Below are 27,505 nucleotides of genomic sequence, written 5' to 3'. Positions count from 1 at the left end.
TGGCCCATTTCAGCCCTGCCATTGAAAGGGTTACATTGTATGTTAAATCATGCCTCTGTGGGACCCACACATATATCTGTTATAAATGGGGCCCACACACATCGTTATAAAGTGTCTAGCTGCTTTGCTGAGGTGAATTTCCTAAAAGTCTGAGCCTGGTTTGAAGGGAATTCACTGGAGTTGAAGGACTTTACTCCTCAAGGTGTGGGGTGTTCTCCTTGTGTGTGTGTGGGGTGGGGTGGGGTGGGGGGGTGTATAATTTGAGAAAATTACCCATAGAATCACAGAGTAATTTCACTGGAACACCTGTTTGCTCTTTCAGGTTGTCTGTTTTCCCCCAAGAACAGGAATTCATAGAAAATGGTTAAGTATAAAGTGGTTGAGGCCCTAGGAATGGCAGCATTAAACATGCATGTGCTTGGGTTTTGTGTATTAACTCTTATGACAGTGTTACGCCCACTAATACCTGTTTGAACTATTAGTAGTAAACTTGTCTCCTATGTTGTGGAGCTCCTGTGGTGAGGACACACCACAGAGAGAAAGTGAAGGTTCACAGCCTCCAGATATGGAAGCTGTTATATGCTTGGGAAGAAAGTAGGCGGCACTTCCCCCAGATATGGAAGCTGTTATGTATGTTAGAAGGTAACGAGTAACATTTTTGCCCAGTGGCCCAGTGGGCCAGCTAGCCAAGCGCTAACATGCATGGAGAATGGGCCCCTTTGTGCTGTGGGGTGTGTTCAGGAGCAAATTGTTCACATGTGGCAAACAAGGCTTTGGGTCTTACTCAAGAATGGCTCTCACAGAAGCAGCAAAGTGACGATCTGTTGAAACCATGCCCCCAGGATTTATTTCAAACTGGGGTGTTATTCTGAGCTTGAGCAGAAATCTTGGGGGTACATTGGGGAAACACTGTATTAGAGGCAGTACTCTTGTGACTAGCCTATGCTGAAGACAAAACAATGAGAAAAACTTGGAGAATCCAAAGCACCGTTTCAGTTCAGGTTGCTGTCCATTGTATCTGGGACTCAGTTCTCCTGTGGATCCAGGGGACCTTGGACTGGAGAATCTTGGGAAGTTACAAAGACTCAGGCTCTTTATGGAAACTCTGCCTTTTTCCTCTTGCAGCTGCTTCCTGGTAACGCCTCCCTGCCAAAGTGAGGGTTAGACTAGAAAGAAAATCTAGAAAGATTTAGAATAGTGTTCTCTTGATGACAATTGACTGTTTTATGGGCTAGATTCCAAGATGGACATTTATTTGAGATCCTCCCTTCCTGGCTCAGCAGTATGTCCTTCAAGTCCTGTGAGGAACTGCACAGCCTGATGGTGGAGGAAATTCCCTTAGGACTCTCACCATTCTGTCCATTGGGTGATCCCCAAGTGGGAAAATCCCAACAACCTTCCTTTAAAAAATTGTTTTATTGATTTCTTTTGTTTTTGCATCACTCTCATTTCTTTTTTTCCTATTAAACATATTAGTTTGTTAAAAACATTAGTGATGTTATAAGGAAGAACACCACTCTCATTTCTTGCTGATCCCTCTCTCATTCTAGCCCTCCCCAGCCACCCACGGGGAACCATCCCTTGTAATAAAAGAGAAAAAAATTTTTTTACCACCACATTAATGGAGTGTGACAAGTACAGTGCACTACATCCATAGTCTCCCACCTGTAAAGAAAGGAGGCAGGTGTAATCCTATGTCACTTCTCTCTCTCTTATCTTTTTTAAAAGGGGAGAGATAGAAGGGAGGGCAGATTAGGGGAAGGGGTATACAGAATGCATGCCATCTTGGGGTGGAGGGAGGGATGAGATGGGGAGAAAATTTGGAACTCAAAACCTTGTGGAAGTGAATGTTGAAAACTAAAAATAAATAAAAAAAGAAAAATGAAAAAAATTTTATTGATATCTTCTGTTTTTACATCATCTGTATTTTTCACTCTAGCTCTATTTACCAGAGCCAGTCCATTTAATAAAGAATAAAAAAGAGAGATAACTATTATTTTCAACAAAACCAAGTCTCACAGTATATGCTATGTTCTTCACCCGTAGTCCTCCACCTCTGCAAAGAAGGGAGTAGGGTACAATCTCAGCTCTTGATATCCTTCTTTTTCTTACAAATTTGACAGAGCCCTTAGCTCTCAGGGCATCTCTTCTAAGGCTCTGGATGGTAGAGCCCCAACTTGGGGGCAGCAAATGGGTCGAGTAGGATGTTTTTAGCTAGCCATCTTTGGACAGTTGAGTTCCCACTGTGTCTTTTGAGAGTCATTCTAGCTCCCCCCAACAAACCCTGTCAGCGGGCCTCCATCAACCTCAGGCCATGGTTCAAAGAGCTCCTTGGGGGCAAGGTAACAAGAAGGTTTGAGTCTTTCAAAGGATAACTGGGCCGCTAGGTTTGGACTCTGAGTTGGGCTGTTGGGAGCATTGGCCCCTCACTGACCTCTGGGTGTCTTCTTGGCCTGCAGCCACCCCACATCCTGCTGCAGTGCAGCAGAGATTATGGCGGTCCTCTTCTTTCACACCATGAAGTACAAACCCCAGGACCCCAGGGACCCCAGCAATGACCGCTTTGTGCTCTCCAAGGTAAGAAACAGCTGCCTCAAGGCAGAGGGTCAGTGTCGCTCCCCCCATGTTCCGGTATCCATTCCAGCTTACCCATCTCTCCATCCTCCTCTCCTCCTCCTCCTCCTCCTCCTTCTCCTTCTCCCGCTCCCACTCTTTTGCTAATTTATTCTTGTTCCTCCCAGGGTCACGCTGCTCCTATCCTCTATGCAGTCTGGGCTGAGGCTGGCTTCCTGCCAGAGGCTGAGCTGTTGAACTTGAGGAAGATCACCTCCATTTTAGATGGCCACCCAGTCCCTGTAAGTGTAGGGCAGGGTGGGTGGTGGTGGGGTAGAGGGGGAATGAGCAGCCCAGTGACTTTTTCCCAAGGTGCACTCTGGGGTTGCCCTGTCTGGACTCCTTACACAGACAAGTGAAGCCAGCCAATTTGGGGTTAGGATTAGGAAACCATCTTGTCCTTTTCAGAGCACAAACCCATTTGGAGAGTATTTGAGTATTAGAGAACAGGACAGACACAGGGATTTCATTTTGAAAATGGTGTGAGTCTGGATGGAGGGTCAGACTCTGACCTGAAAAGGATAGCCCTGACTTTATTCTGAAACTGGCACCAGAAGGCATGATGTTGGCTTGAAGGCAATTACCCATGACCACTGGCTATGTCAGGCTGGGTCTTAGCTCTTAAAGGAAAAGGAGGAAAATTCAGACTCCAGCGTTTTGATGTCTCTCCTTTTCCTGCAGCCCTGGCCCCACCAAGGATTCTAATCTTACCCTTTCTGCCAAGCTATCTCTGTTTCCCATAAAATGAGAATGAACCATGCTTAGGGCCCCTAATGTCCCTCCCAGTCTGTCTGTGATCCTTGATTCCCCATTGTCATCCGGTCATCATAGAGAAGGCATATTTCACTAGAGAGAGTGCTGGATTTGGAGTCACAAGACCCAGGTTCAAATCCTGCCTCTGCTTCTCACTGACCTGTAGGATCTTGGGCAAACAACCAAATTTCTTTATATTTGCAAAAAGAGGTTGGTGGAGCTCCAAGATGTCTCAGGCTCCTTCCCGCCCGAGCCTTTTTTTCTTGGGAAATGAGAAAGTTTCACTGTGCAGTTCCAAAAGTTGGGGAGCAGAAAACTAGCCCAGGTGGAGATTTTCAATGGAGCCTAGGCCAGGGGACCTTTGTCTGTTACCTGCTGCTCCTGCATGGAACTCCAGATGCTTGGATTCCTGGCTTACTGGCTTCTCTGGAAATCATCTTGTCCTTTTCAGAGCACAAACCCATTTGGAGAGTATTTGAATATTAGAGAACAAAGCCTGCGATTTGTTATCCATGCCAAGTCCCCATGGGGCAACTCTACCCACCACAAGCACATGTGAAATAAGAGATGGGACCTTGGACCAAGCCATCCTTTGAGTCTCTGCTTAGGAGATGGTCTACTCTACTTCATTCCATCCAATCCAGTAAACATCCACTATAGGCACCGGGGGAGGGGGGGAATGGATTGAACACTGGGCTGGGAACCAGGAAGACTCAACTTCGTGAGTTCAAATGTGGCCTCACACATTTCCTAGCTGTGTGACCCTGGGCAAGTCACTTAACCTTGTTTGCCTCAGTTTCCTCATCTGTAAAATGAGCTGGGGAAGGAAATGGCATACCACTCCTGGATCTTTGCTAAGAAAAGAGTCTCATATGATTGAACAACAAATATGCAGGACCCAAAGACAATGACAATCAGGCTGTGCCCTCACTAAGTTCATGTTCTATGGGGTGTAGTTTTTTTTGGGGGGAGCAGCCATGCCGTGGTGACAGTAGTGTCACAGGCAGAAACTAATGCCTTGCCCTGAAGGGAGCCAAGTTCCATCCTTTCTGACCCTATTGTAAAACTTTGACTTACATCCATATTAGACCAGCGGATGCACCTTTTTCAGGTGACTGACTATCCTTGTCTCATTTAAGAATTTCTCTCGAGGGGCAGCTAGGTGGTGCAGTGGATAGAGCACTGGCCCTGGATTCAGGAGGACCTGAGTTCAAATCTGGCCTCAGACACATAAGACTTACTAGCTGTGTGACCCTGGGCAAGTCACTTAACCCCACTGCCTAGCCAAAAGAGAGAGAGAGAGAGAGAGAGAGAGAGAGAGAGAGAGAGAGAGAGAGAGAGAGAGAGAGAGAGAGAGAATTTCTCTCAAATGGCCTAGTGGATTAGGGAGCTAGCTTTGGAGTTAGGAAGAATTGGGCTCCAGTCCCAATGACACACTCTGGCTGTAACTCTGGGCAAGTCACTTCACTCTCTATGATGATGAGAAGTCAGAGTCATTACGAGGCTCCTTCACTCACAGTTTCTCTGTTGGTGAATTTGGACAAAAACAAAGGCCAAATGCCATGTGGCTCCTCATAGATGAGGCAGGATGATGACGTGGACCCTTGAGCACTCCTTGGGTCCCCTTTAGTCTGTTTCAGCATGTAGGTGACTTGCCTGATTAGATGGGGTGTGATAGGGGTGGTGCCCATGCTTGGATCTTCAGCTGCTTCCTGAGTTGAATGGAAGTTGATGGACTTGAGAAGTGATAGGCATAGACCATGGCAGCGGTGGGTAAGTAGGGGCAGAGCCAGGCATTGTGTCCTGATCTAAGAAGGGAACCCTGCAGGCATTCTACTCCAACCAAAACGCATTGAGGCCCAGTGCCCCTCTCAATGCACCGCACTGCCTCCACCTCTTCTTACTGCTGTTGCTTTTTCTAATTGTAGAAACAAGCCTTTACAGACGTGGCTACCGGCTCCCTGGGTCAAGGGCTTGGAGCAGCTTGTGGAATGGCCTACACAGGCAAATACTTCGACAAAGCCAGGTAAGAGGCACTAGTCTCTTTTCTTTCTGGGGTGAACGGGTCAAAATTCTCTCCTTTCCTTTCCTTTCTTTTCCTTTCCTTTCCTCTCCCCTTTTCCTGAGGCTCCCAAACTCCCCTGAGTCCTCTGTGAGGCCAAATACTCCCTAGCTGGTGTCCCATGCTAGACTGACAGCAACATTAGCCCTCTGTCCAGAGTGACAGAGCTTGTGGCTCTCTTGGTTGGGGAAGACTGCTGAGTACACCTGGTGATCTCCATTGTGAGCTTCACCGTTTCCTGCCTGTAGAGTAGAGGTGAAATCCCTGGCCATCTGACATCAGTAACTGATAATCTCTTCCTTGGATGGTGTCTGTTGGAAGTGACTGCAGATCACGGCTGCATTGCCAGGAATAGGCAAAGGCCACCATCTTCGGGATGGTGAAGCATCATTAGCTGTCTCTTGTCAACCAAGAGAAAAATAGCACATTTTCCCATACTTTAGCCCTCAAGAGCATGGGGAACATGGGGACCAGGGAAGCTGTCTGCTCCAGCTTCACAGTGGGAAAAATCTATTAAAAAAAAAACAAACTGCAATCCAAGACTCATGATCCTTTGGCCTCTTTTTGGAAAGAGCATCTAGAATCAGAACTGGGTTCAAATACTGGTTCTGCTGTTTACTAACCATGTGACCTTGGGCAAGTCACTCCCCTCTTAACTTAAAAGGCCATCAAAGCCAACTCTTTCATTTTGCAGAGAAGGAAACTGAGGCCCAGAGAGGTTAGGTATCTACTTACAGTGCCTAGCGTGGGGCCTTGCATATAGAGTAGGCACTAATTAACTAGTCACTGAGTGAATAAATGGTTGCATGGGGTGCCTTGGAATGCCTTAATGAGTTATGATTCCCTCCAGCCCAGAAAAGGCAGGGTGTTACAGAAAACAGGGCTGGCCTCGAAGGCAGTTCTGCCTCTGATGTCCATTAGCTGTGTGATCACCCTTCTCACTGTCTCAGGCAACTCTCCAAGACTGGAGTTGCTGATCTGCGGTGGAGGGAGGAATGAATGACTCACCACTGATAGTTCAAGGGCTCAACTCTCCCAAATTAAATGTGGCCTAGGGGATGCAGGAGCAGGGCGCAAGTCTAGAGGGAGCCCAGGTGCTATGCACACAGAAATGATGCCACTGCTTGCCCACTCATCCATGCCAGAGTTCTTTGTTTCTTTAGCTGTGGGGATGGGCTTCCTGAAGCCATTCAACTTCACCTGCACTTGGGTGTGCAAAGTTCTCAACTTGTTCTTACATTTACACTGTGTCATGGAGTTCCACTTGTCCAATGCCATGCCTTGGAAAAGTGACTGATCATGGCTGGTTGGTTAGATAAAACATTGACATTTCACATGGGGATGAACCTTTAGCCCTTGGTCGAAATCCTTCGGGAGAAGAGCTTCTTTCCTTCTTGACATTTGTATCCCTGGCACGCAGGAGGATTGGGGCTGGAAAGGGACCATAGCTTTTATCTAATCCAGTCCCCTTCATTTTACCAGTGGAGAAACTGAGACCCAAAGAGATCAGACCCAAAGGTGCACAGATAGCAAATAGAAGAGCCAGGAGACTTGGGCCTGGCCCATGGACTCCCAGTTCAGTACTTTTGTCACTCAGCTGCTCTGTAGTGTCCTACCCACTGAGCTAACAAGCCTAAAACTGGTATCTGAACCTGGCGATCAGTGGGTTGTGTATGGGCACAGAAAATACTGTGACCATCACATAGTAGGTGCTCAATGGAGAGCACAGATCTGTCTGTTAAATTGGTCAGTGTAGGGGGCGAGGTGAGTTTCAGGATGCTGACACCGATTTGCGCTCATGTGTGAAGGGCCCTTTGTTTGCCACCAACCAGTATTTATTGAGTCCTCAACTTTCTGCTGTTGTTAGGTGACATCGCCAAGTGCTTCATGGCTAGAACAGTGCTTTTATTTGACATTGACCCAGAGGACTCAGGTCATCATTCTCCAGAGTCTTAGGAAGTGACTTTAGGATTGACATTTAAAGGAACTGCTGGGAAAGGTGTGTCTAATAAATGATCTTTTCGAAGTGGGACATTGCACAAAATGGTGGCAACTGGCCAGACCTGGATTGCACCTGGCCCCAGAGGCAGATTCAAGCTCAGACAGGAATTCCTCCGTACATCTTGACCCTTAGCAATTGCCCTGGGCAGACTCTGTCCCTGAGAGTTACTTCTCTGTGCTCAGTGAGTGAGTGAATGCCTCCAGGTAAGGCACTGGGGGCTGAGGGCTCACAGGAAAGGCAGCCACGCCCAGGAGTTCCATGTAGCAGGACCCTCTGGTAGAGACCGCCATTGGTGCCGATGGTAGGGGCCTTGGGGCCCAGGGGCCTGCTGGCAAGATGTTTCCACACAGCATTTCAGGGTAACTGAGTTCAGATAAGGCCGCTTTCTCTTCTTTCTCAGCTCTGTTTTTTGGGTGAGCCCAGGTCCTGGGAATGGGGGCAGAGACAGCTGTCTGCCAGTGTGTCTGAGCAAGTGCAGAGCCCGAGTGAACACTGACCCAAGCCAGAGCCATATCTGGCTGCCTCCTTAAGCCCCTCTCCATCTGGAAAAGGCACTCATTGCTTATTATCAGGGCCACTGTTAAGCAAGAGATAGCTAGCTGGTGGTACTGGAGCTGACTTCAGATAAGAGGATTCTTAGGTAATGGACTGGGGTTAATTGAGGCTTTTCCAGAGAATTGAGGCAAAGCCATTACTGAGTGTGCCAGTCCACGGGATTGGGGTTTTCCTGCCTGTCCAGGCTGTTCCCAGACCCTGAACCTGCTCTTTCTTGAGAAAAGAGAATGTCCCACTGGGTTTCCTGACATTTGATAGAGTGAAGGACATACCCACGAGTGAACTGGCCCTGGACACAGCTGGCAATGTTGCTGAATCACTGTGACTGGTAAAGGGATATGTCTCAGCAAGGGCTGTGCCTGCTCCCTTTGCCTGTGGCCAGATTAGGGCCTTCACAGGGCTCAGCAGTCTTCCTAACACGCGATTTGTTTGCCCTGGACTTGGAGGCAGAGGCCCTCTTAGCTGTGGGACCCCAGACATGCTTCTCTTGGCATCTGTGAAATGAATGGATGTCCCTTGATTAGTTCTGGGGCCCTCCTGGCTCCAAATCTGTGATCCTAGGATGTTTAGGCCCCTTCTTAGCAGTTCTGATTTTGGGTGTTATCAGCTACAAGACTGGGTACTGCTTTAGAGGCCACTAGAAACAGTGGCCTGGCCATCAGAAAGGAGCCTTGGGGCTAGGAAGACCCACAATGGCTGTGTCCCTGGGCAGGTGACTTCAGGCCTTGGGCCAAGTTAAGTGGAAGACATGGTGCTGCCATTTACAGGTAGAAGGAGCCAGGCCCACTCTCTCAGCCCATTTGAGCCCTTAGGCCTCTATGTAATGAAGGAAATAGTTGAGCTGCTTCCTGTTAGAGCTTCCTCCTCCCCCCTGGCCAGGCCAACCATACCATCAATTCCTCAATTTGTCCCAGAGGCAGAAGGGGGAGAGGTCTGTTTTTCTGCCTCCATTGCAGCCACTTTGGGTTCAGGCTTTCATTGCCTCTCTCTGGGAACAGTCTCCTACCCAGTCTTCTGCTCAGACTCATCCAACCTAATTCTTCATATTGCTCCCTGTTCAAAATTTGTCAGGGGCTCCTTGAGACAAGTGAGGCCTCCCGCCCCCCCAGTGATCTCTGATCTACTTTCCGATGGGGCCATGTAGTGCTAGAAAAAGGGCACTGGGCCTGAGTTCCAGTCTGGACTCTACTATGTACTACTCATGTGACTTTGGGCAAATCATTCTATTGCCCTGAGCAGCCTCAGTTTCCTCATTTATAAAATGAGGTGGGTTTAATGAAATGGAAGTGAACACTGAGGTTGCTTCCAGATCGTGATCAAGGAGCCACAGTTTTATTGCCCTTATATATCTCTGTGCTCCAGGCAAACTTGTTTATCTTACAAACTCCCACCTTCATATTTTTGTGTGATCACTCGGTTCCCCAGGGCTGGAATGTTATCCAGATACTGCTTTTCTTCCAGACTCTGCACCGGGGCAGGGGCTCTCCTATGAAAAAGCAGGCTCCATGAGGGCAAGCAGGGATGGTGCTCCATCCATCTGTACATAGTCCCATAATATTATGGTCACCCTCCTAGCCTCTCTTGGTTTCTCCTTGTCTGGATTATAATTTGTCATCCAGAATTGAGCACAGGCCTCTAGCCATCATCTGACCAGAGCAGTACTGTCTCTGGGCTTCTGGATACTAGAGTTTAATTAATGCAGTCTCATTTAGCTCAGTCTGCTAACACCCCCAGGTCCTTTGTATGTGAACTGCTACCAGCTCTATCTTCCATAGATAATTGGCTATTTACATGATAGGGTTGGCCACCAGCAAGATAGAGTCCCCTCAGTCTGGTTTAATGCCTGTGATTAGACAACCTCAGCATCATTTCCTTGGCTAAAGATAAATATTCTGTACAGTCCCTTCTATCTCTAACATTCCATAACTCAGTGACTTCTGTTGTGTATTAAAATGCTGCACCCTGGGGAAAGTAACAGATTCTCAGGAATTTTGATCTCAGTGGGGGAATGACTTTAGGCTGTTTCTTGAAAATAGCTTCTAATAGCTGAGGAGGAAGAGAGCATGAACCCACTGGGGCAGTTGTTACAATGTTCATTATCGTAATAAAGGAAAGAATATTAAAAAAAAATGGCTGTGCTGTGGGGTGGGATTGTGCCCAGGAAGACGAGACAGAGTGTAAAGAATGATCGGGGTGGAGTGGATAGAGTCAGGAAGACCAGGATTCACCTGGCCTATGCCTAACCCTTGCCCAGAGGTCACTGAGCAAATCACTGCCTTCTCTGAGCCTCCTTTGTAAAAAAGTGACAGCAATACCACCTTGGAGGCGATCGATTCCTCCTGCAGAATGACGGTTCATGCTGGGTGAACCCTGAGCTCCCTTCTGACTCTGTCCCTTACTATGCCAAAGCTCAGTCCCACCTGGGGGAGCCTGGCTCTGCATCAGAACAATGAGGCAGTATGTTGACCTGGCAAAGGAATCCATACCCTCCTTTGCTCTTTTCCATTTCTCCTTTGTGGACACTGGCCCATGATGGATGCATCCTTTTGTTTTTCAGCTACCGTGTCTATTGTTTGCTGGGTGATGGGGAGGTATCTGAAGGCTCCGTGTGGGAGGCCATGGCCTTTGCAGGATTCTACAAGTTGGACAACCTGGTTGCCATCTTTGACGTTAACCGGCTGGGCCAGAGCGACCCTGCCCCACTGCAGCACCACATGGAAGTGTACCAGAAACGATGTGAATCCTTTGGGTGTGTGGAGGTCATCTGCTGGGGATGTGGGGGGCTCTCTGAGTCACATTTCTAGAACTAAAAGTCTCTTGCCTTCATGTCAAATGCAGCAAAGAGCAAAAGTGGTATTCAGGATGAATTTTAGGAGGGATGGGCACTTAGAAAACAGGCAGATCCTCCCCCTCAGAGACTATAATTTGCTGACTTCTTCCTGAGGGGATAAAGTGCTCTGGGGCTGGGAAATAGGATGTTTCAATGCTCCCCCCTTCCCTCTTTCATGCTTGGCCACCAAGGGCATGAAGCAGAGAATCAAGCAGGGCAGGTCATGTCACTTTCCCAAACCTCGTTTTTCTCATCTGTAAAATAATGATAATGATAAGAATGCCTGAATGGCCTCCTTCCCATAACTATTGTGGAGAAAGTGTCCAGGTACTGGTGTTGCTGTTATTATTATCTATCTGACTGCCGGCCTCTCTGGGTCTTCCATTCCTACTCTGGACCCTCAGAGAGTCTAGACTAAGGAGGATGGACCAGAAGGATGAGACCCAGGCCCTGACAGAGCCCATTGTCTGAGGTTACACTTCACTGATGTGTGTTGGGGAGGTCTGAGTGCCTCTTGGGGTTGTTATGAGAATGAATATTTGGTCAGGTGCTTACTGATCCTCAGTGGAACAAAATGAAGGATCCTTTTGTCACTGAAACCTATTCAGAGGTGCCTTGACTTAATACAAACCCGATACATAAAAATGGCACCTTGTGAAGACAGTGCTTGTAAGTTGCAGGCAGGGAAGAAGCATCTTTCTTCCAGTTTCTGTCATCGTCCATGACTTGGCCAGACTTCCTGCTTCTTTTTGTATCATGTGTCTGCTCTCTCTGTGCTCTTATAGGTGGATGTCATCGTTGTGGATGGACACAGTGTGGAAGAACTCTGCAAGGTCTTCGACCAGGGCAAGCATAAGCCACTGGCTGTCATTGCAAAGACATATAAGGGCAGAGGAATCTCAGGTGAGGGACAACTCCTTCCCCTGTGCCGGTGGTTTCCTCCCTCTGGGACTCTCTGGGGAGCCAAGGTTCCTCTGGGTGGGCAGAGATCCTTTCTTGATCAGTTTTACAGAACAGTGAGTGGGACATAGAAGATGCCCCCAGGGAACTTGTAGGCTAGTTCAAGAGATAAGACACAAGTGGTTGTTCCCATCAGTCATGGCCCAGACTGTGAACGCACACATCCTCACATGCATGTATGTGTGCACACACACTGCCCTTCCTCACCCCACCCCCATATACAGTTTCTGGTAGTCATCATGGCACTTAGCTGGGCACCAGGACACCTAGGGTTTTAGTCTGAACTCATCACTAACCAGCTGTGGGACACTGGTTGTCATTACACCCTCTAGGCTTGTTTTTACTTCTGCAAAATGAAAGGGTTGGATGACATTTTGAAAGTCAAGACTCTCAGATGGTCAGAAAGAGCTGCAATAGACCTAGATAATTGAATCATTTCTTCCTCCTGGCTGGTCATCGGCAGCATAATCTTGCCATGATCTTGCTTCTTCTGTCTGGCCCTCCTTTTTCAGATGGGCTCCATTATGGTTCCCTCTTTAGGTTCACGGATTTCCTCAATGTAGCATCTCTTAGATTTGCTGGGCATACCCACTATCTCTTATAAGACATTCCATCTGAACAAGGAGTATCCATCCATTGCTTTATTTTTACCATAACTTGGATCCCAACAAATCTTAGTGATACTAAGACAGCTAGGTGATATAGTGGATGGAATGCTGGATGTGTTATCAGGAAGACCCGAGTTCAAATCCTGTCTCAGACACTTCCTTCTTTCAGAGCCTCAGTTCTCCTTATCTGTAAAATGTGGACACTAAGAGCCCCTACTTCATAGGGTTGCTAAGAGGATCAAATTGGATAATACACGTACAATAAGGGTGCTAGTTCTTGTCATTGTCATTAGCAGTGACAGGTCACAGTTACCTCCTTGTGTTAAGCCCTTCCGCTCTGCTCAAACTTGTCTCAACAGTGCAGATCATGAGTCTCACTTCGGCTCTTCTGTGAACTTGTGGCCGGCTCCATGGCTGGCCCCCTCGGGCCATGCCCACTGCTCTCTGGGTTTTCTGGGTTAGCAGCTTCATCTGGGTACTTGCTTCCTTTCCTTTCTTTGTCCAGGTTAGAGACCCATTGATCCGCTCAGTCTGCCTCTGGGCAAATGCATCTTCCTCCTTACCTCCACGCCAGCGCGTAGAAAGCCAGGTGCCCCTTTTGGAGGCAGCATCCCTCAGCAGGGTCCGTGACACCAACAAAATGCCACTCCCTTCATTATTTTTACAAGCAAATTGATTTTTGTCCACGAGTTCAGATGCACAATTTTCATGTACCAGAATGTAAATGCTTAGTCTGCAGACTCGGCATTTCCCCTTGATTTACGATATTTTGGAGACACCGCCTATTTTCCCAGGGACTTGGGCTGAATGGAGGCAGGGTCAGTGGGGTGCCAGCCTCAAAACCCTTGCTCAGCTCTGTTCTTTGATAAATTCCTGAGGCTTTCCAGGCCTTCCCCAGGGAACCAGTACCTTCTGAGCTTCCCAGGCCACCCGACTTCCTGGGGCCCGGCTTTGCCCATTCAGCCCTGGGCTGGTTCTCTGGGCCAGCATCACTTGCCGGGCCAACGAAACACTGGGAGAAGCATTTGTTTTCCATCTTTGATTAGGAAGGAAATGCCCCTTCAAGGAAGCTGTGTCCTCACAACCTGCTTTGCCAAAGGCCTTTTGGGAAGCTGTCCAGTTGTGGGAGCTGGGGGCAGGAGGCAGGGAGCTGCCCCACAGCCTGCTCTGGGGAGGGGTGCCGGGAGTTGGAGGACCTGAGCAAGTCACCTGCCTGGGTGCCAGTTTCCTGTCAAGGAGAAGCATGGATGATGGGTCTCAATCCCATAGTTTAAAATCCTCTGATGATAGGGAGTCTCCTGGCCTGAGGCTGCTCCTTGTTACCACTTCTACAACTGCAGCCTCACTGTCCTTCCTAATTTTTAAAAGTGATTTTAAACTCTGTAATTGATCTGATGTGGTGCATGGTATTGTGTGGACCAGATCCCATCTCACACAGGATCTAATTTTCTTAATCTCTTCCCTAATTTTCTGCCATCTAGGATTTAGCAAACATGAGTCTGTGTGCTTTGGGCCCTCATTTTGGATTATCTTGTTTTTCCCAGTGATCTAAGAAGCAATCTAGTAGAAGGAGGCCTGAATTTGGAGTCAGGGCGTGGGTTCAAATCTCAGCTCTGTCATGCATTACCTGTGTGACCTTGGGCAAGTCACATCCACCCTAGACCTCAATTTCCTCATCTGTAAAATGGTCTTTGATAACTTCCAGCTTAATCTGTTTACCTGTGAAAAACAAACTAATGTCATATGGCTTTGAAACAAACAACTTTGTTGGGTTTTTTTTTTCAAATGAGGCAATTGGGGTTAAGTGACCTGCCCAGAGTCACACAGCTAGTGAGTGTTATGTATCTGAGGCTGGATTTGAACTCAGGTCCTCCTGACTCCAGGGCCAGCCCTCTATCCACTGAGCCACCTAGTTGCCCCAACAAACAACTTGGAATAACTTAACCAGGGTCAAACAGTTTGAGACCTCAGGGTACAAGGCTGCCTTTTTTTTTTCCTTATTTCTCCTTGTCCCTTTGTTCATCCACAGAAATTTTGCTACTACATTTCAAGCACCTCATTAGTGTTTTAGCAGATAAGGACTGGGAGAGGCCTAGTGATTTCACTGATGTGGGAACTCCCAAGTGAATAAACAACCTTTATCAATTCAGATAGAACTTTCCCTGCAATTTGGGCTTGGTGAGTTAGTTGCCTGGGGGCATGATAGGAGTGGAAGGTGTGAGGGATAGCTTGGCCAGGGAGATGGAGGAGGCAAGAAAGGAAGGCCTTACTGAAGTCTTAGCAAAAAGAGATTAGGCCCCCGTCAAGGGGAAGAGAGAGGGTGGAAGAGACTGATGACAAATGTTAATAGGAATTCATGGCCAGTGTGAAGCATGGGGTGGTGGAGGAAGGGTTGAAGTGACTGGTTTTCTCATCCAGGAAGCTTTCCTGATTACTGTACCCCCCCCAAAAAAAAAATCCACATTGATTTGTCTCTGCTGAACTCCTGGAATAGCATATATTCGACAGACATCCATCTCTCACCTCTGGGTCTTTGCACAGGGGGTCTCCCATGCCTGGAACACATTCTCTCAGAGTCTCTGGTTCTAGGCTTGGTTCATGTGTCATCTTCTACATGAAGCCTTTCCTGGTCCCACGGGAATAATTCATTTTTGTCTTCTACGTCCCCACACCTAGCCCTGTGCTGTGCACTGATTTGGTGATGGATTGTATCATGAGCTAGTTTCTCCATGTGAACTTGTCAAAGTCTCCCTTCCTTCTTCCCTTCCCTTCCCTTCCCTTCCCTTCCTTCCCTTCCCTTCCCTCCTCCCCTCCGTTCCCTTCCCTTCCCTTCCTTCCCTTCCCTTCCCTTCCCTTCCTTCCCTTCCCTTCCTTCCCTTCCCTTCCCTTCCCTTCCCTTCCTTCCTTCCCTTCTTCCCTTCCCTTCCCTTCCTTCCTTCCCTTCCCTTCCCTTCCCTTCCCTGCCCTTGCCTGCCCTCTCCCTCCCCTCCCCTCCCTGCCCTGCCCTGCCCTGCCCTGCCCTGCCCTTCCCTTCCCTTCCCTTCCCTTCCCTTCCCTTCCCTTCCTTCCCTTCCTTCCCTTCCCTTCCCTCCCTTCCCTTCCCTTCCCTTCCTTCCCCTCCCCTCCCCCTCCCCTCCCTCCCTCCCTCCCTTCCCCCTTCCCTTCCCTTCCCTTCCCTTCCTTTCCCTTCCCTTCCCTTCCTCTTTCACACTTGTTGTATTCCAGGCTCTGGGGTCATATAGTGAAACAGTCAATAAATGGTTTTGATGATGATGACATGCCCCCACATTTCTGTGACCTTTTACAACACAAAGCACATTTCTGGCAAAAACTCTGTGAAAGGAGGTACAAGTAAATGCCTCCATAGTACAGATAAGAAACTGGAACTCAGATTAATGACTTACCCAGGGTCACACAGCTAGTGAGAGCAGAGCTGAGGCCCCGCATGTCCAGTCCCTATGCTTTTTCTAGTATACCAAGCTGCTCACTTAGCTTAGCTTATGTGAGCTCTGTGGTTGCAGACAGCCCTGCCCTCATCCTCCAGTGTCCTTCGGTGAACCTCAGTCTCACTCTTATTATTCTGTTCCTCAACCACAGGTGTGGAAGATAAGGAAGCTTGGCATGGGAAGCCCCTTCCCAAAAACATGGCAGAGCAGGTCATCGAGGAAATATACAGCCAAATCCAAAGCAAGAAGAAGATTCTAGCTACCCTCCCCAAAGAGGATGCCCCCACAGTTAATATCACCAACATCCGGATGCCATCTCCTCCAAATTTCAAGCTGGGAGACAAGGTATAAGGGGTAGCCTCCTTCATGGGAGAGAATACATAGTCCAAATTGTGCACATTCACCTCTAGAGCTAGAGTGGTATGGCACACCTGCCAAGTGTGTGGGGGGGTCCCCACAAACATTGATAAAGCTCTGATTCTAGATGAGCTGGAGAAAGCTAAAACAGTCTTTGCCCAGAGGGAGCTTTCATTCTCCTAGGACAATTAAGCTACAGTCTTGGAAGAATAACGTAGCTGCTTTTCCACCCACAATTGAAGAATGAACAGTAACAGGGCCACGAGCACCAAGCTAGGTACTTGGGGGAGAGACAAATGTTAGACAGAAGCCCTGAGTCTGGCAGAGGATAAGACTCAACACAGACAAGTTGAGATCTACCTCTCTCATGTCCAATGGAGACAACTGTCCCTGCTGTCATCTACCCCTCCTGAGGGACATAAAGGTAAAAGGTACATGAGAGTGTATTTTGGTGCTCCCCCAAAGAAGCAGTCCTATCTCCCACTTTCCTTGTAGGCAAGATAGAGAAATGAGGACTGGCATTACTTTTCATCTTGTTTTACAGTCTTCTGTTACCCAAGGAAGGTGTCCGTGCACACAGATCCAATAGTGACTAGAACATTCCCCATGCGGGATGACAATAACCAGTGTGGATTCTTTCCCTCCTACCAGCTCGCCACCCGCAAAGCCTATGGCATGGCGCTGGCCAAACTGGGGAATGCCAGTGACCGTGTGATTGCCCTGGATGGGGACACCAAGAATTCCACCTTTTCAGAACTCTTTAAGAAGGAGCATCCTGATCGCTTCATTGAGTGTTTCATCGCTGAACAGAACATGGTAGGTCTGGGGGAGAGCTGAGGATAGTCAAGGAGCCCAAGATTGCTCTGGGAGGCAAGGGCTTGGGGAGGATCTTGGGCCACAGTCAGAAGGTCTGGAAACTGAGGAATGGGTGGAGGTGAGGGAGAGCACAGGGTAAGTGAATGAGGTCGGAGGGAGAGAAGCAGCCAGACTGTGGTAAGTGGCAAAACCAGGATTTGAACTACATAGGAAACATGTGTTTGCATGTATGGGGGCACATATATTCATGCATGTATATGTGTGTATTATATGTATGTGCACATGACTGCTTCTATTTTTTAAAAGTTCAATTAGGTAACTTGTAATGGCTTGTGAGGGGACCTTGTATAAAACTTTCCTAAGTATAAAAGTTTTTTTTTTCCCCCAAAGTGAACATTTCACAGACACTCAGGGTTGAGGCGGTCAGGCCATTTTGCCCAATCCAGCACAGTACCTGACGCACAGTAGGACATGTTGCTGGTACCTGGCACACAGCAGGATGTGTTGCTAATCAAATACTAGTTGACGTGGCCATATACCTTTATAGCTTCCCACACGAGCCTAGCCTCTTCTCCAATGAAGAATACAACTTCATGGTTTAGCCCTTTGCACAACCCCAATGATTTGGGAGTTGTAGTAAATTTTGGAGATTGAAGTCAGGGGTTGAATCCCGCCTGCCACTTACTAGCTGTGTGACCTCAGGCAAATCACTCGAGCCTTTCTGGGCATCCATTTCCTCATCTGCAAGAAGGAGTTGAACTGCATGACTTCTGGGATTCCTCTTAGCTTTGAGTGTAGGGATCAGAAGTGGACTCTCAGCAGCAAGCAGGGCAGGGACTCGTTCATTGGTAAGGTTTTGTAGGTTGGGATTTGTAGAAAGAAATGACCTCAGACAAATGAGGTCATTCGGGCATCTTGCCAGCTTGGGCCTGGGCCTGCGGCTGGGGCTTGGACAATCCAAAGACTTGAGAACTTGTGTCAGTGGATAGCCCCCAGGAAGCCCCTTTCTCCTCTCCTGCTGTTCCCAGGCGAATTGAAGCTATAGGTTCCCTGGAGAAGTCATCCCCATGGGAAAGGGAGTTTGCTGATAGACCTGGCCCTCTCTTACCCATGCTGGGGAGTACGGTACAGTGGAAAGAGCACACGGCGGTCAAAGCCTTTACTTCCTGCATCATTACTTGTAGGACAACTAGATAAGGAGGGGGTGGGCTCTGAAATGCCCTCCAGGTAGACCGGGATGGGACAATGGATGATCCTCCATTCCCTTTCCTTCTCAGGTGAGCATCGCCGTGGGGTGTGCCACCCGGGACAGGACTGTGCCTTTCTGCAGCACGTTTGCCGCCTTCTTCACCAGGGCCTTCGACCAGATCCGTATGGCAGCCATTTCTGAGAGCAGTATCAACCTGTGTGGCTCACACTGTGGAGTGTCCATCGGTAAGCCGTGCGTGTGACTGGGGACAAGTTACCTCCCCTCTCAGTGCCATGGCCAACTCTCTAGAGGCTGCAGGGCAGGTGTTGCTGATGTGCTTTGGTAGAGGGACTTTTCTCACCAAAAAAAGGCATATCTGGTTTAAAAATGCCAACCCAAAACAGCCTTTAAAACTCAGTGATTACATCTCCCAGCATATGCAGTGGGGTGAGTGATGTGGTCACACAGACCCATGCCCCAGGAGAATCATTTTGGCAACTGTAGATGATGGAGTAGAGAGGGATGAGGACAGCCATGTGGGTGGAAAGGTGACAAGAGGTGAGAAGGATTGTGGGTAGGATTGATGGGCACTAGCACTAATTCGGATTGGAGGGGTAAGGAAAAAGGGAATCAAATATCTCCACCAGTCAGTCAGCGTGGCCTCCTAGGCTTGGTACGGAGGGTAGAAATGCAGAGAGTGCAGCAGTCCCTCGTTGGGAGGCAAATGGGACTGTCGAAAATGACTGCTCCTTGGAAACCAAGGCTTTTCTGGCTTTCTGGACATTTCCTTTCCTCTGCAGGTGAAGATGGTCCTTCTCAGATGGCCCTTGAAGATCTTGCCATGTTCCGGAGCATTCCCAATGGGACAATCTTTTACCCAAGTGATGCCGTAGCTACTGAGAAAGCAGTGGAGTTAGCTGCTAACACAAAGGTTGGTTATCTATGGGCTGTATTTGTTTGTTTATTTACCAGAGCAGAAGGGAAGGTCATCAGTTGGACACGGAAGTTTCCGAAGAGTTATTCTTCTGAAATGGAGCACTCGGCAAAGTTTGGCCTCAGAGCTTGGAGAGAATTGAACTGCACAAGAGGTGCGGAATCACACACCTTGGAGCCATCTGAATTCCCAGACAGGTCGAGGCCTTTCTCTCCCTGGAGATCTCTGGGCGCTACCCTGGTCATCTCTGAATGCAGGGGGCAATGGATCTTTCAAGGCCCTCTGGTTCTGTAGAGTGGGTGGCCATCCAAAGGGGAAAGGACAGCAGACTGGTAGACTCAGAAATGGTCTCCAGGGATGACCGAGATATGTGTGTCTTCCCCAGTAGAATAGAAGTTCCTGGAGGGCAACAGGAGCTACTTTATTTATCCCAAGTACCTAGCACAATGCCTGGCACATAGTAGGTGCTTAACCACTTATACATACATATATACACATATATACATATATACATATATATGTATATACACATATATACACATATATACATATATACATAATATATGTATATACACATATATACACATATATACATATATACATATATACATATATACATATATACATATATACATATATACATATATACATATATATGTATATACACATATATACATATATACATATATATGTATATACATGTATATACATATATGTGTGTGTGTGTGTGTGTATATATATATATATATATATATATATATATATATGACTAATCTAGCCTAGCCCATTGCCTTTAAGCACTGGGAGCTGGTTCCGGTTAAAATGTCCCCCCTTGGGGGCTAACTTACTCTCTTCCTTTATTTCCAGTGAGTGGATTCTTCATCTCACTTTGGAGATTTGGTTTAACAGATTTATTAAAAGCACTTACTGTGTACAGAACACATGCTAGGTGCTGCAAGAAATAAAAGACAAAGCAGCTGTCTACGCGGAGCTTGTAGTGTAGTGAAGAGGGGAGTGAGGGAGACACCGGATCTAAGCCTCTCGAATCCTAAACACAAGCTTTACATAATAGCATGCTATAGAGAAGGGAAAAGCCATTAGCGAGCAGGGGCATCAAGGGAGGCACGTTGGAGGAGGTGGGCTCTGAACTGCGCTTTAAAGAAGGAGGTCCCTTTGACATTGAGGTAACACCTAAGGGGCCCTTCCTTCTTAGAACAGTGCCTTCAAATGCCCCAAGTGAATTAAACAGGATGACAAAAGTGGGAGTTGAAATACCATGATCAAAATGTTGGTTTTTTTAAATAAGTTCATGGCCCCCAGGTTTTGAATCTCTGATTTAAATTAGGATGGGGAGGGATTCACAGGAAGAGGAGAAAAAGGAATTGCCAGGAAGCAAGACAGAAAAGCAACAGGTGGGGGAAACGCCGAGGAGCCCAGTTGGGTGAGAGTTTGGCGTTCATGAAGGCGAGTGCGTAATGTATGAGGCAGTGGGCTAGAGTGGGTTGCTGCCCTTGGGGTCTGGAAGACCTGGGTTTGGATCCTGCCTCAGTCACTTAATTTCTCTGTGTCTGTTTCCTCATCCGAGAAGTTCAGACCTCCCTTTCAGCTGGAAATCTGGGATCCTATGAGTAGATCTGAATATTTCGTCACCTTTCCAGTCTTGTCGAGGGCCTTGAATGCCAGCACTCCATGAAGGTCCAGGGCAGAAGATCAGTCTAGGCTTTCCAAAGGAAGTTCACTGTTAAAGGATGTGTTGGAATTAAGCAGATCAAAGGGAATGCTATCTATGACCAGGCAGAGCTGAAGAGATCTTACCATTAGTAGTTTAAGTCCCTGTTTTTGCAGATGAGGAAGCCACAGGCTCAGAGCCACATAGATAGTAAGGACCAGAGGCCAGGTATCCTACCTCTGAGTCTGATCCTATTTTGTGACAAAGGTTTTCTTTGTTTCCAATCCAGGGCATCTGTTTTATAAGAACCAGTCGCCCAGATAATGCAGTCATTTACAACAACAATGAAAACTTCCAGGTTGGCCAAGCTAAGGTGAGTATTGAGTCTCTGCCCTAACTTGGTGTGGGGAGGAGTGGATATGCTATAACTACACTGCCCTGGTTGCTTTCTTCCTGAATAATCAATCTGGCCTCAGTTCTCAGACAGGCAGCTGGACATTCAATCACCTAGTAACAAATGTACCCCAAACCTACTGCTCATTCTGGTCCTGGCATTGTCCTCCTTCCCAGGTGGTCCTGAAGAGCAAGGATGACCAGGTGACTGTGATTGGAGCTGGAGTAACCCTTCACGAAGCCTTGGCAGCTGCAGAGCAGCTGAAGAAAGGTGAGATTGACTGTCCCACTGGGTCCCTCTGAAGCCATTCTCTGGCTTCAGCCTATGGGAAGGAAGAAGCTAGGGTCCTACAGCTGGGTAGGAAAGACATGAGTAGCTCCCAAGGCAAGGCAGTACAAGCAAAGGGCCTGGATGACTAACACTACCCAGTCATGGGAAGATGCCAGACTTTGAAGGCATCTGGGAGAAAGCTCATGTCCCCTACTACAATTTGGCAGGTGCTGGAAATGAGGACTGATCTTGGAAAAGACAAGTTAAGCTTTGGGAAGCTAGATTTGAGCTTGACATAAGCCAGGAGCATTGATAGTCCCAGCCAGAAAAACCAGGCCAGGCCAGAACACGGAAGGTGACAGTTGGTGCCATCCTCTGCTGTGGTCAAGCAGATCCATGCAGAGGCCTGGGTGATGGTGATGAATGACGGCTGTGTGTTAGCATACATTAGCTCATTTGGATTTATAGAAAACTAGCAGAAGAAATCCCACAGAATTTGGAGGCAGAAGACCTGGGATACACTCCACTCACCAGCAGCTCTATACTAGCCCTTAGCCTGAGACTCCATGGCTTCACTGGTGAAAAGAGATCCTCCATGGCCTCACTGGTCAGTGGGTGTCAGAAGCTGACTTGAACCCAGGTTATTACTGTTTTATAGGAGGGGAAGCCGTGACCCATCCAGGGCCACACAGTAAGTCAGTGGCTAACGTTGAATACTTGCTTAGACCTCTGCCCTCATGCCAGGGTCAGGAAACAGGGCTTTTCAGACTAGTCCACATCTAGCCAGGGAGCTTATATTTTTGTCTGGGGAAGTACACAGGACGAAGGGAGAGCCCTCCTCCTGTGTCTCAGCTGATCTCCCAACCGACTGGTGAAGGGTAGGCAGAGTCATGTGACATTGAGTCTGGCTATGAGGGTATATAAAGGGCCTGGACCCCCTCCATTTATGAATTCTAATGAAGAAGAAATGTATTAATTTGTAAAATTGTTTATCACCTATGTTTGGGGCACTGTGCACGCTGGGAATATGAAGAAGGGCGCTTTATAGATAGAATCTCATTTGATCTCACAGACTTTTTGAGCCAGGTGCTATTATCCCCATTTTACAAATGAGGAAACTTGAGGCCGAGAGACCTGCCCAGGTCATATAGCTACTAGGTATCTAAGGCAGGATTTGAACTTGGGACTTTCAAGTCCAATATTTTATCACTGGAAATTAAGGGATTATTTAAGGGATTTGTCTTTGAATTGGCTTCCCCTTCTTAGACAAGTTTCTCCTCACTGATCAAAGCCAGGAAGGAGAAAAGGTTCGTTTCATTAAGCAATATTCCCCATGGTTGTACTCTCAGGACCTTCCAGCATTTATTAAGCTTCTCCTGTGTGCCAGGCACTTTGCTAGGCCCTAAGGATGTAGCCTCTTTCAGACCTTGACTGTTCTATCAAGGCAGACAGGAGATATTCTAGAAATGCCAGTTCAATTAACTTGCTGGACTCCAGGAAATGCTGATTGGACTGGGGGGGCACTGAATGCCACAGCTGCCCCCCCCCCAAATTCACCTGCTTGTGCCTTCTGCTTCCAGAAAAGATCAACATCCGGGTGCTTGATCCCTTTACAATTAAGCCCTTGGATAAGAAGCTCATCCTTGACAGTGCCCGAGCGACCCATGGCCGCGTCCTGACTGTGGAAGACCATTACTATGAGGGTAAGGTCGGGGTTCTCAGGGGGCAGGGCTGAGGGCTTTGGAAATGGACAGAATTGGGGGTCCTTGCCCCTCCTGCTTTCAGCCCACTCCTAATTACCCCTTGCTTAGAGGGATCCCCCCAAAGTACTCCCAGTTGGTAATGGATTTGCTTTTTAAGTGGGAGATACCATTAAGATAGGTTCCATTTGGGGCCTGGGAATTGCCAGGTAGAAACCAGATGGTACTCAATCACTTATTGATCCTAGGCTTACAGACAGAGTTGGCAGGAATCTGGGGCTCCCTAGTCTCACACCCTCATTTTACAAAGAAGAAAATGGAAGCCCAGAGAGCCTTCCAAGTTCCTAAGTGACCCAGGTCCTTAGGCGCCACATCTGTTCTTTCCCTTGTTTGTGCCTTAGCTCAGTCACTTTCCCTGCCTACAGCTCTGTCCCCTTCCAGAGAGAGAAGGAAATGTTAAGGAACATAACAAGCCCCCGTGCCCACTTGCTGACCTGGCTCAGTCCCTCCCATCTCTGCTCCTTCCATTCTCCGCAGGTGGCATAGGAGAGGCTGTGGCTGCTGCCCTGGTGGGTGAGCCTGGCATCACCGTCTCTCGCTTGGCAGTCTCTAACGTCCCGAGAAGCGGGAAGCCGGCGGAGCTGCTGAAGATGTTTGGCATCGACAAGGACGCCATTGTGCAGGCTGTCAAGGCGGCCTTGTCTCAAGCCTAAGATGCCTGTTGGAGATTCCAGACCAAAACAAGGAGAAGGGAAGAGAGAAAGAAACATTCCTGTACCTTTAGATACATTTAAGTAACTTTTGTTTCTACTGAGGATCGATTAAAAATAATTATTAAAAATGTTTTGAGAAAATGTTGCCAGCCGACGTCATTTTGTATCCATCACAAACACTACTTACTAAGCATGACTCTATGTAGGCACTGGGGATACAAGACAAGAGTGAAATATATTCCCTGCCTCTGAGGCGTTTACAATCTCTGGGGAGTGAAAACACGTACATCCACAGAATAAGAGCAAAATTAGTGTATAAGATACAAGAGCTAAGCTCCTAATTGCTTAGTGTTCATCTGTTGCAGGACAAACATAACAATGAGGAGCACGAATAAAATCTTTATTTGGCTGGAAAGAAATGGAAGAATTCTGAGTAAAGACTTGTCCTTTGCTGCCTACTTCCTTTTGCTCTTCTTCCAGCTGCCAGCTTTAGCACATCTGGCCCGGGGCTGGCACCTTATTTGGAGGCTTCCCAGAAACCAGACTGTCCCCCTCTCTTGGCCAATCAAACCCGCTCCACCAAATCCATCTCTCCCACTGGGTCAGAGGGGACTGTGCATTAGGGAGCTGAGTAGGCTTGGCCAAAGCCTCAGAAAAGGAGGAGGGCACAGTCAACCTCACGTTCTTTTCTCAGAGCTGAGGGCAACAATTTCAACGTTTCTCTTTTTATGTGATTTGGAATTGGCAGAGAATGGAACGAACCTTTTCTCCCTCCTGGCTTTGATCAGTGAGGAGAAACTTGTCTAGGAAGTGGAAGCCAATTCAAAGACAAACCCAAACACCTAACCTGGGCCTCAGTTTCCTAAAGTGTAAAGTGAGGGTGGTTCCTTCCAGCCCTAGTTCTCTCTTCCCTATTTGTAGTATCTTTCACCAAGTTCTGTGAAATGATTAATTCAAAACCTTTCCTCAGAGCTTCATCACAGCATGGCGGGTGACCCTGGGCCAGTGAAGGCTGCACCAGTGGAGCAGTCCCGGGAAGGGCTTTTGACAAGCACTGTGACAAACCATTGTGTGTACTTGCTGCAACTGAAGGCAGGAAAATGGTTGTGGGTTTGTGTGTGCGTGTGTGTTTGTGTGTGCGTGTGTGTGTGTGTGTGTGTGTGTGTGTGTGTGTGTGTGTGTGTGTGTGCGTGCATGCAATCAAACTTTATTAATCAGTCCATGCAAACAATCTTGCATTCATGTTCTTTTTTAAGAACAAGCCACTGGCCCAGGTCTTAGAGGTGCCAATAATTTTCTTTCCTAGTGGATTCATGACAATGTACCCTTTCCCCAGCTGGAGTGGGTCTCCCTCAAAAGTGGAGGGACCTAGCAAATTGACCTCCATCAGGTGATCAGCAACCAGCATGTCCTCCAGTGAAGGCAGGCAGGGACCAGTCTTAGCTGAGATCAAGAAGGGGCCTCTGGTGGTTTTCTTGTACTTCATCACCACATAATTTAATTGGTGGATTGCCGTATAAATTACTGAAAATTGTTTATAATACTTTTTTCATTGGTGGTTTGTATTACCAGAAGATCCACATGCTTATCAGTTGTTCAAGAATGCATACATCTAGGTGCCTCAGTGGAAGGAAGACCTGTCTTTAAGTCCAACTTCAGACACTTAGTAAACTTCTCTTGGCTTCACGTCTTCATCTGCAAAGTGGGGGCACTGGGCTAAGGTATTAACCTATTTTGTGGGTGGCAGTCTGGTGAAGCTCATGCATTCTTTATTGGAATGTTTTAAATGTAAAGGGAAGACAATTATCACAATATTAAACTGAAATTTTTATGTGTATACACACACACACACACACACACACACACATTTACAAAAGATTATTCACTGATGCCCAAGGTAAGAACCTCTGCTCTAGGGGCAGCTAGGTGGAGCAGTGGATAGAGCTCCGGCCTTGGAGTCAGGTGGACCCAAGTTCAAATTCGGCCTCAGACATTTGACCCTTACTAGCTGGGCAACTAGCTGGTATCCAAGGTGCCTTTCAATTCTCCATCTAGGACCCAATGAGGAGCCTAGCCAAGCATCACCACCACAGGAGATGAAGGGTTTTTGGGATGTGTGATGGAGGGTTGGGGGGACATAAGGCACTGAAGGTTTGGATTCTGTGTGGAAGGAAGGTTCACATGAGGCTGTACCTCCCTGGAGGAATTTACACATTCTGGAAGAGAGCTAGGAGACACAAAAGGGCCTTTCCATGAGTTTTTTAGAGTCCCAACTGCTGATCAGCTTGTCTGCATGAGGAGGAGACTATGTATGTAGAGAAGGGGAGCTCGGGCTTGTTTTTTCCTTGGAACCTGGAGATACAGATCAGGAGGAGGGGAGGTGGCCTTGGATGCAGTGGGTGATTAAGGCTAAGTAAGAAATGAGGCAGAGAATGGACTCTTATCTGGTCAAAAAGAAAAATCAGTGGGGGTGGGGGAGACCCTGAGGGTTTCTGGCCAAAACAGAATAATTGCTATTTACATTCATTCTGAGCCAATCAAGGCCCTAACAATGGCCAAGTAGGGCTTGGCCTGGGGGTAAGGCCTGGTCTTTAAGAAAGAAAAGACAAAACCGAACACGAAACAAAAAATAAGTTTCAGAGATTAAAATGTACATTCCCTTTGGCAGAGGAGGGAAGGGGCCCATATTGGAGGGCAGCTCTGACATGTTCCTGGGTGACTGGGCTCCCAGTCCAGAAGGCCAGATGAGCTTCCCACCCCTGAAGCCACAGGCCCAGAAACACCAACCAGTGGATTTCCATGTACAGATAGCTTCAGCTGTAGGGAGTCTAGGAAAGGCTCACAGGAGGCAGGAGGATGGGGCCCACGAAAGCCAGCGCTTGGGTCCTTCAGTTACAGGCCCAGGAGCGTGCTCTAGCTTTGCTTCCTTTTATCATTGATTTTTTTCTTCATGCCAAATGGCAGTGATGATCAAAATGAAAAAAGGGAGGCTCTTTACTTGGATGGGAAGAGACCTCCCGCGATCCCAAGCCTGTATACATTAGGAGCCCGGATAGGAACAGCACTCTCATGATGGGAAACTCCCTCCATCCATGCAGGGCACTGCCTCCTCTGCAACTGAAGACTACTAACCGGTTAAGTGACTGTCCCAGGGTCACAAAGCCAGGATCAGAATAGTGGCCTTGAATCCAAGTCTTAGTAGCTCCAAGGACAAGTTTTTCTCTACCAAGCCATGCTACGTGGGTGTGCATTTACACACACCCTTGGACACACATACACCCCTCTGGCCATGCTGTTACATACAAACACACACATACACACCCATCCCTATGGCCATGCTCTCTCTCTCTCTACCTGTCTATAACATGGATATGTATATATGTATACATGTGCAGGTGAAACATGGCCACAGGGGTGTGATTCACACATATATATGTGTATAGACACACATGTATTTAAAAATCTCACATACATGTACACATGCATTCATGTGTCATTCTGAGTACCAGAGTAGACAAAAAGCTGGCTTTGTGATGAGAGAGGCTGGACTCAAGCTCTCTCTCCCTCAGACACACACCAGCTTTTTGACTCTGGGCAAGTGAAAGTCTCCGGGTGCTCCCAAGCTGCTTTAGTG

General features: G+C 47.7%; 1 protein-coding gene across 1 annotated transcript; it reads left to right on the top strand.

The window, feature by feature from the left end:
* The first annotated feature begins 2,459 nt into the window (after positions 1–2,459).
* TKT (transketolase) lies at positions 2,460–24,012 on the top strand. The gene is made up of 13 exons (XM_020980467.2): positions 2,460–2,577; positions 2,742–2,855; positions 5,295–5,392; positions 10,543–10,737; positions 11,603–11,718; positions 15,981–16,174; positions 16,838–17,002; positions 18,280–18,436; positions 18,992–19,122; positions 21,084–21,167; positions 21,365–21,458; positions 23,039–23,161; positions 23,696–24,012. Exons 1-13 carry the CDS (start codon positions 2,494–2,496, stop codon positions 23,869–23,871), a joined length of 1,731 nt encoding a protein of 576 aa, XP_020836126.2. The 5' UTR covers positions 2,460–2,493; the 3' UTR covers positions 23,872–24,012.
* The last annotated feature ends 3,493 nt before the right edge of the window (positions 24,013–27,505 follow it).

This window comes from Phascolarctos cinereus, unplaced genomic scaffold, assembly GCF_003287225.1.
Source record: "Phascolarctos cinereus isolate Bilbo 61053 unplaced genomic scaffold, phaCin_HiC Scaffold_4;HRSCAF=312, whole genome shotgun sequence".
NCBI classification, from domain to species: Eukaryota; Metazoa; Chordata; class Mammalia; order Diprotodontia; family Phascolarctidae; genus Phascolarctos; species Phascolarctos cinereus.
The sequence above is the reverse complement of the archived record's forward strand: the minus strand, read 5'-3'. Positions and strand labels throughout refer to the sequence as shown.

Excerpts from the sequence above, each read along its gene's own strand:
- TKT (XM_020980467.2), top strand. The coding sequence starts at position 2,494 with ATGGCGGTCCTCTTCTTTCACACCATGAAGTACAAACCCCAGGACCCC. Across the intron at positions 2,578-2,741 it reads ACCGCTTTGTGCTCTCCAAG|GGTCACGCTGCTCCTATCCT; the intron begins GTAAGAAACAGC and ends TGTTCCTCCCAG. Across the intron at positions 21,168-21,364 it reads TCCAGGTTGGCCAAGCTAAG|GTGGTCCTGAAGAGCAAGGA; the intron begins GTGAGTATTGAG and ends CCTCCTTCCCAG.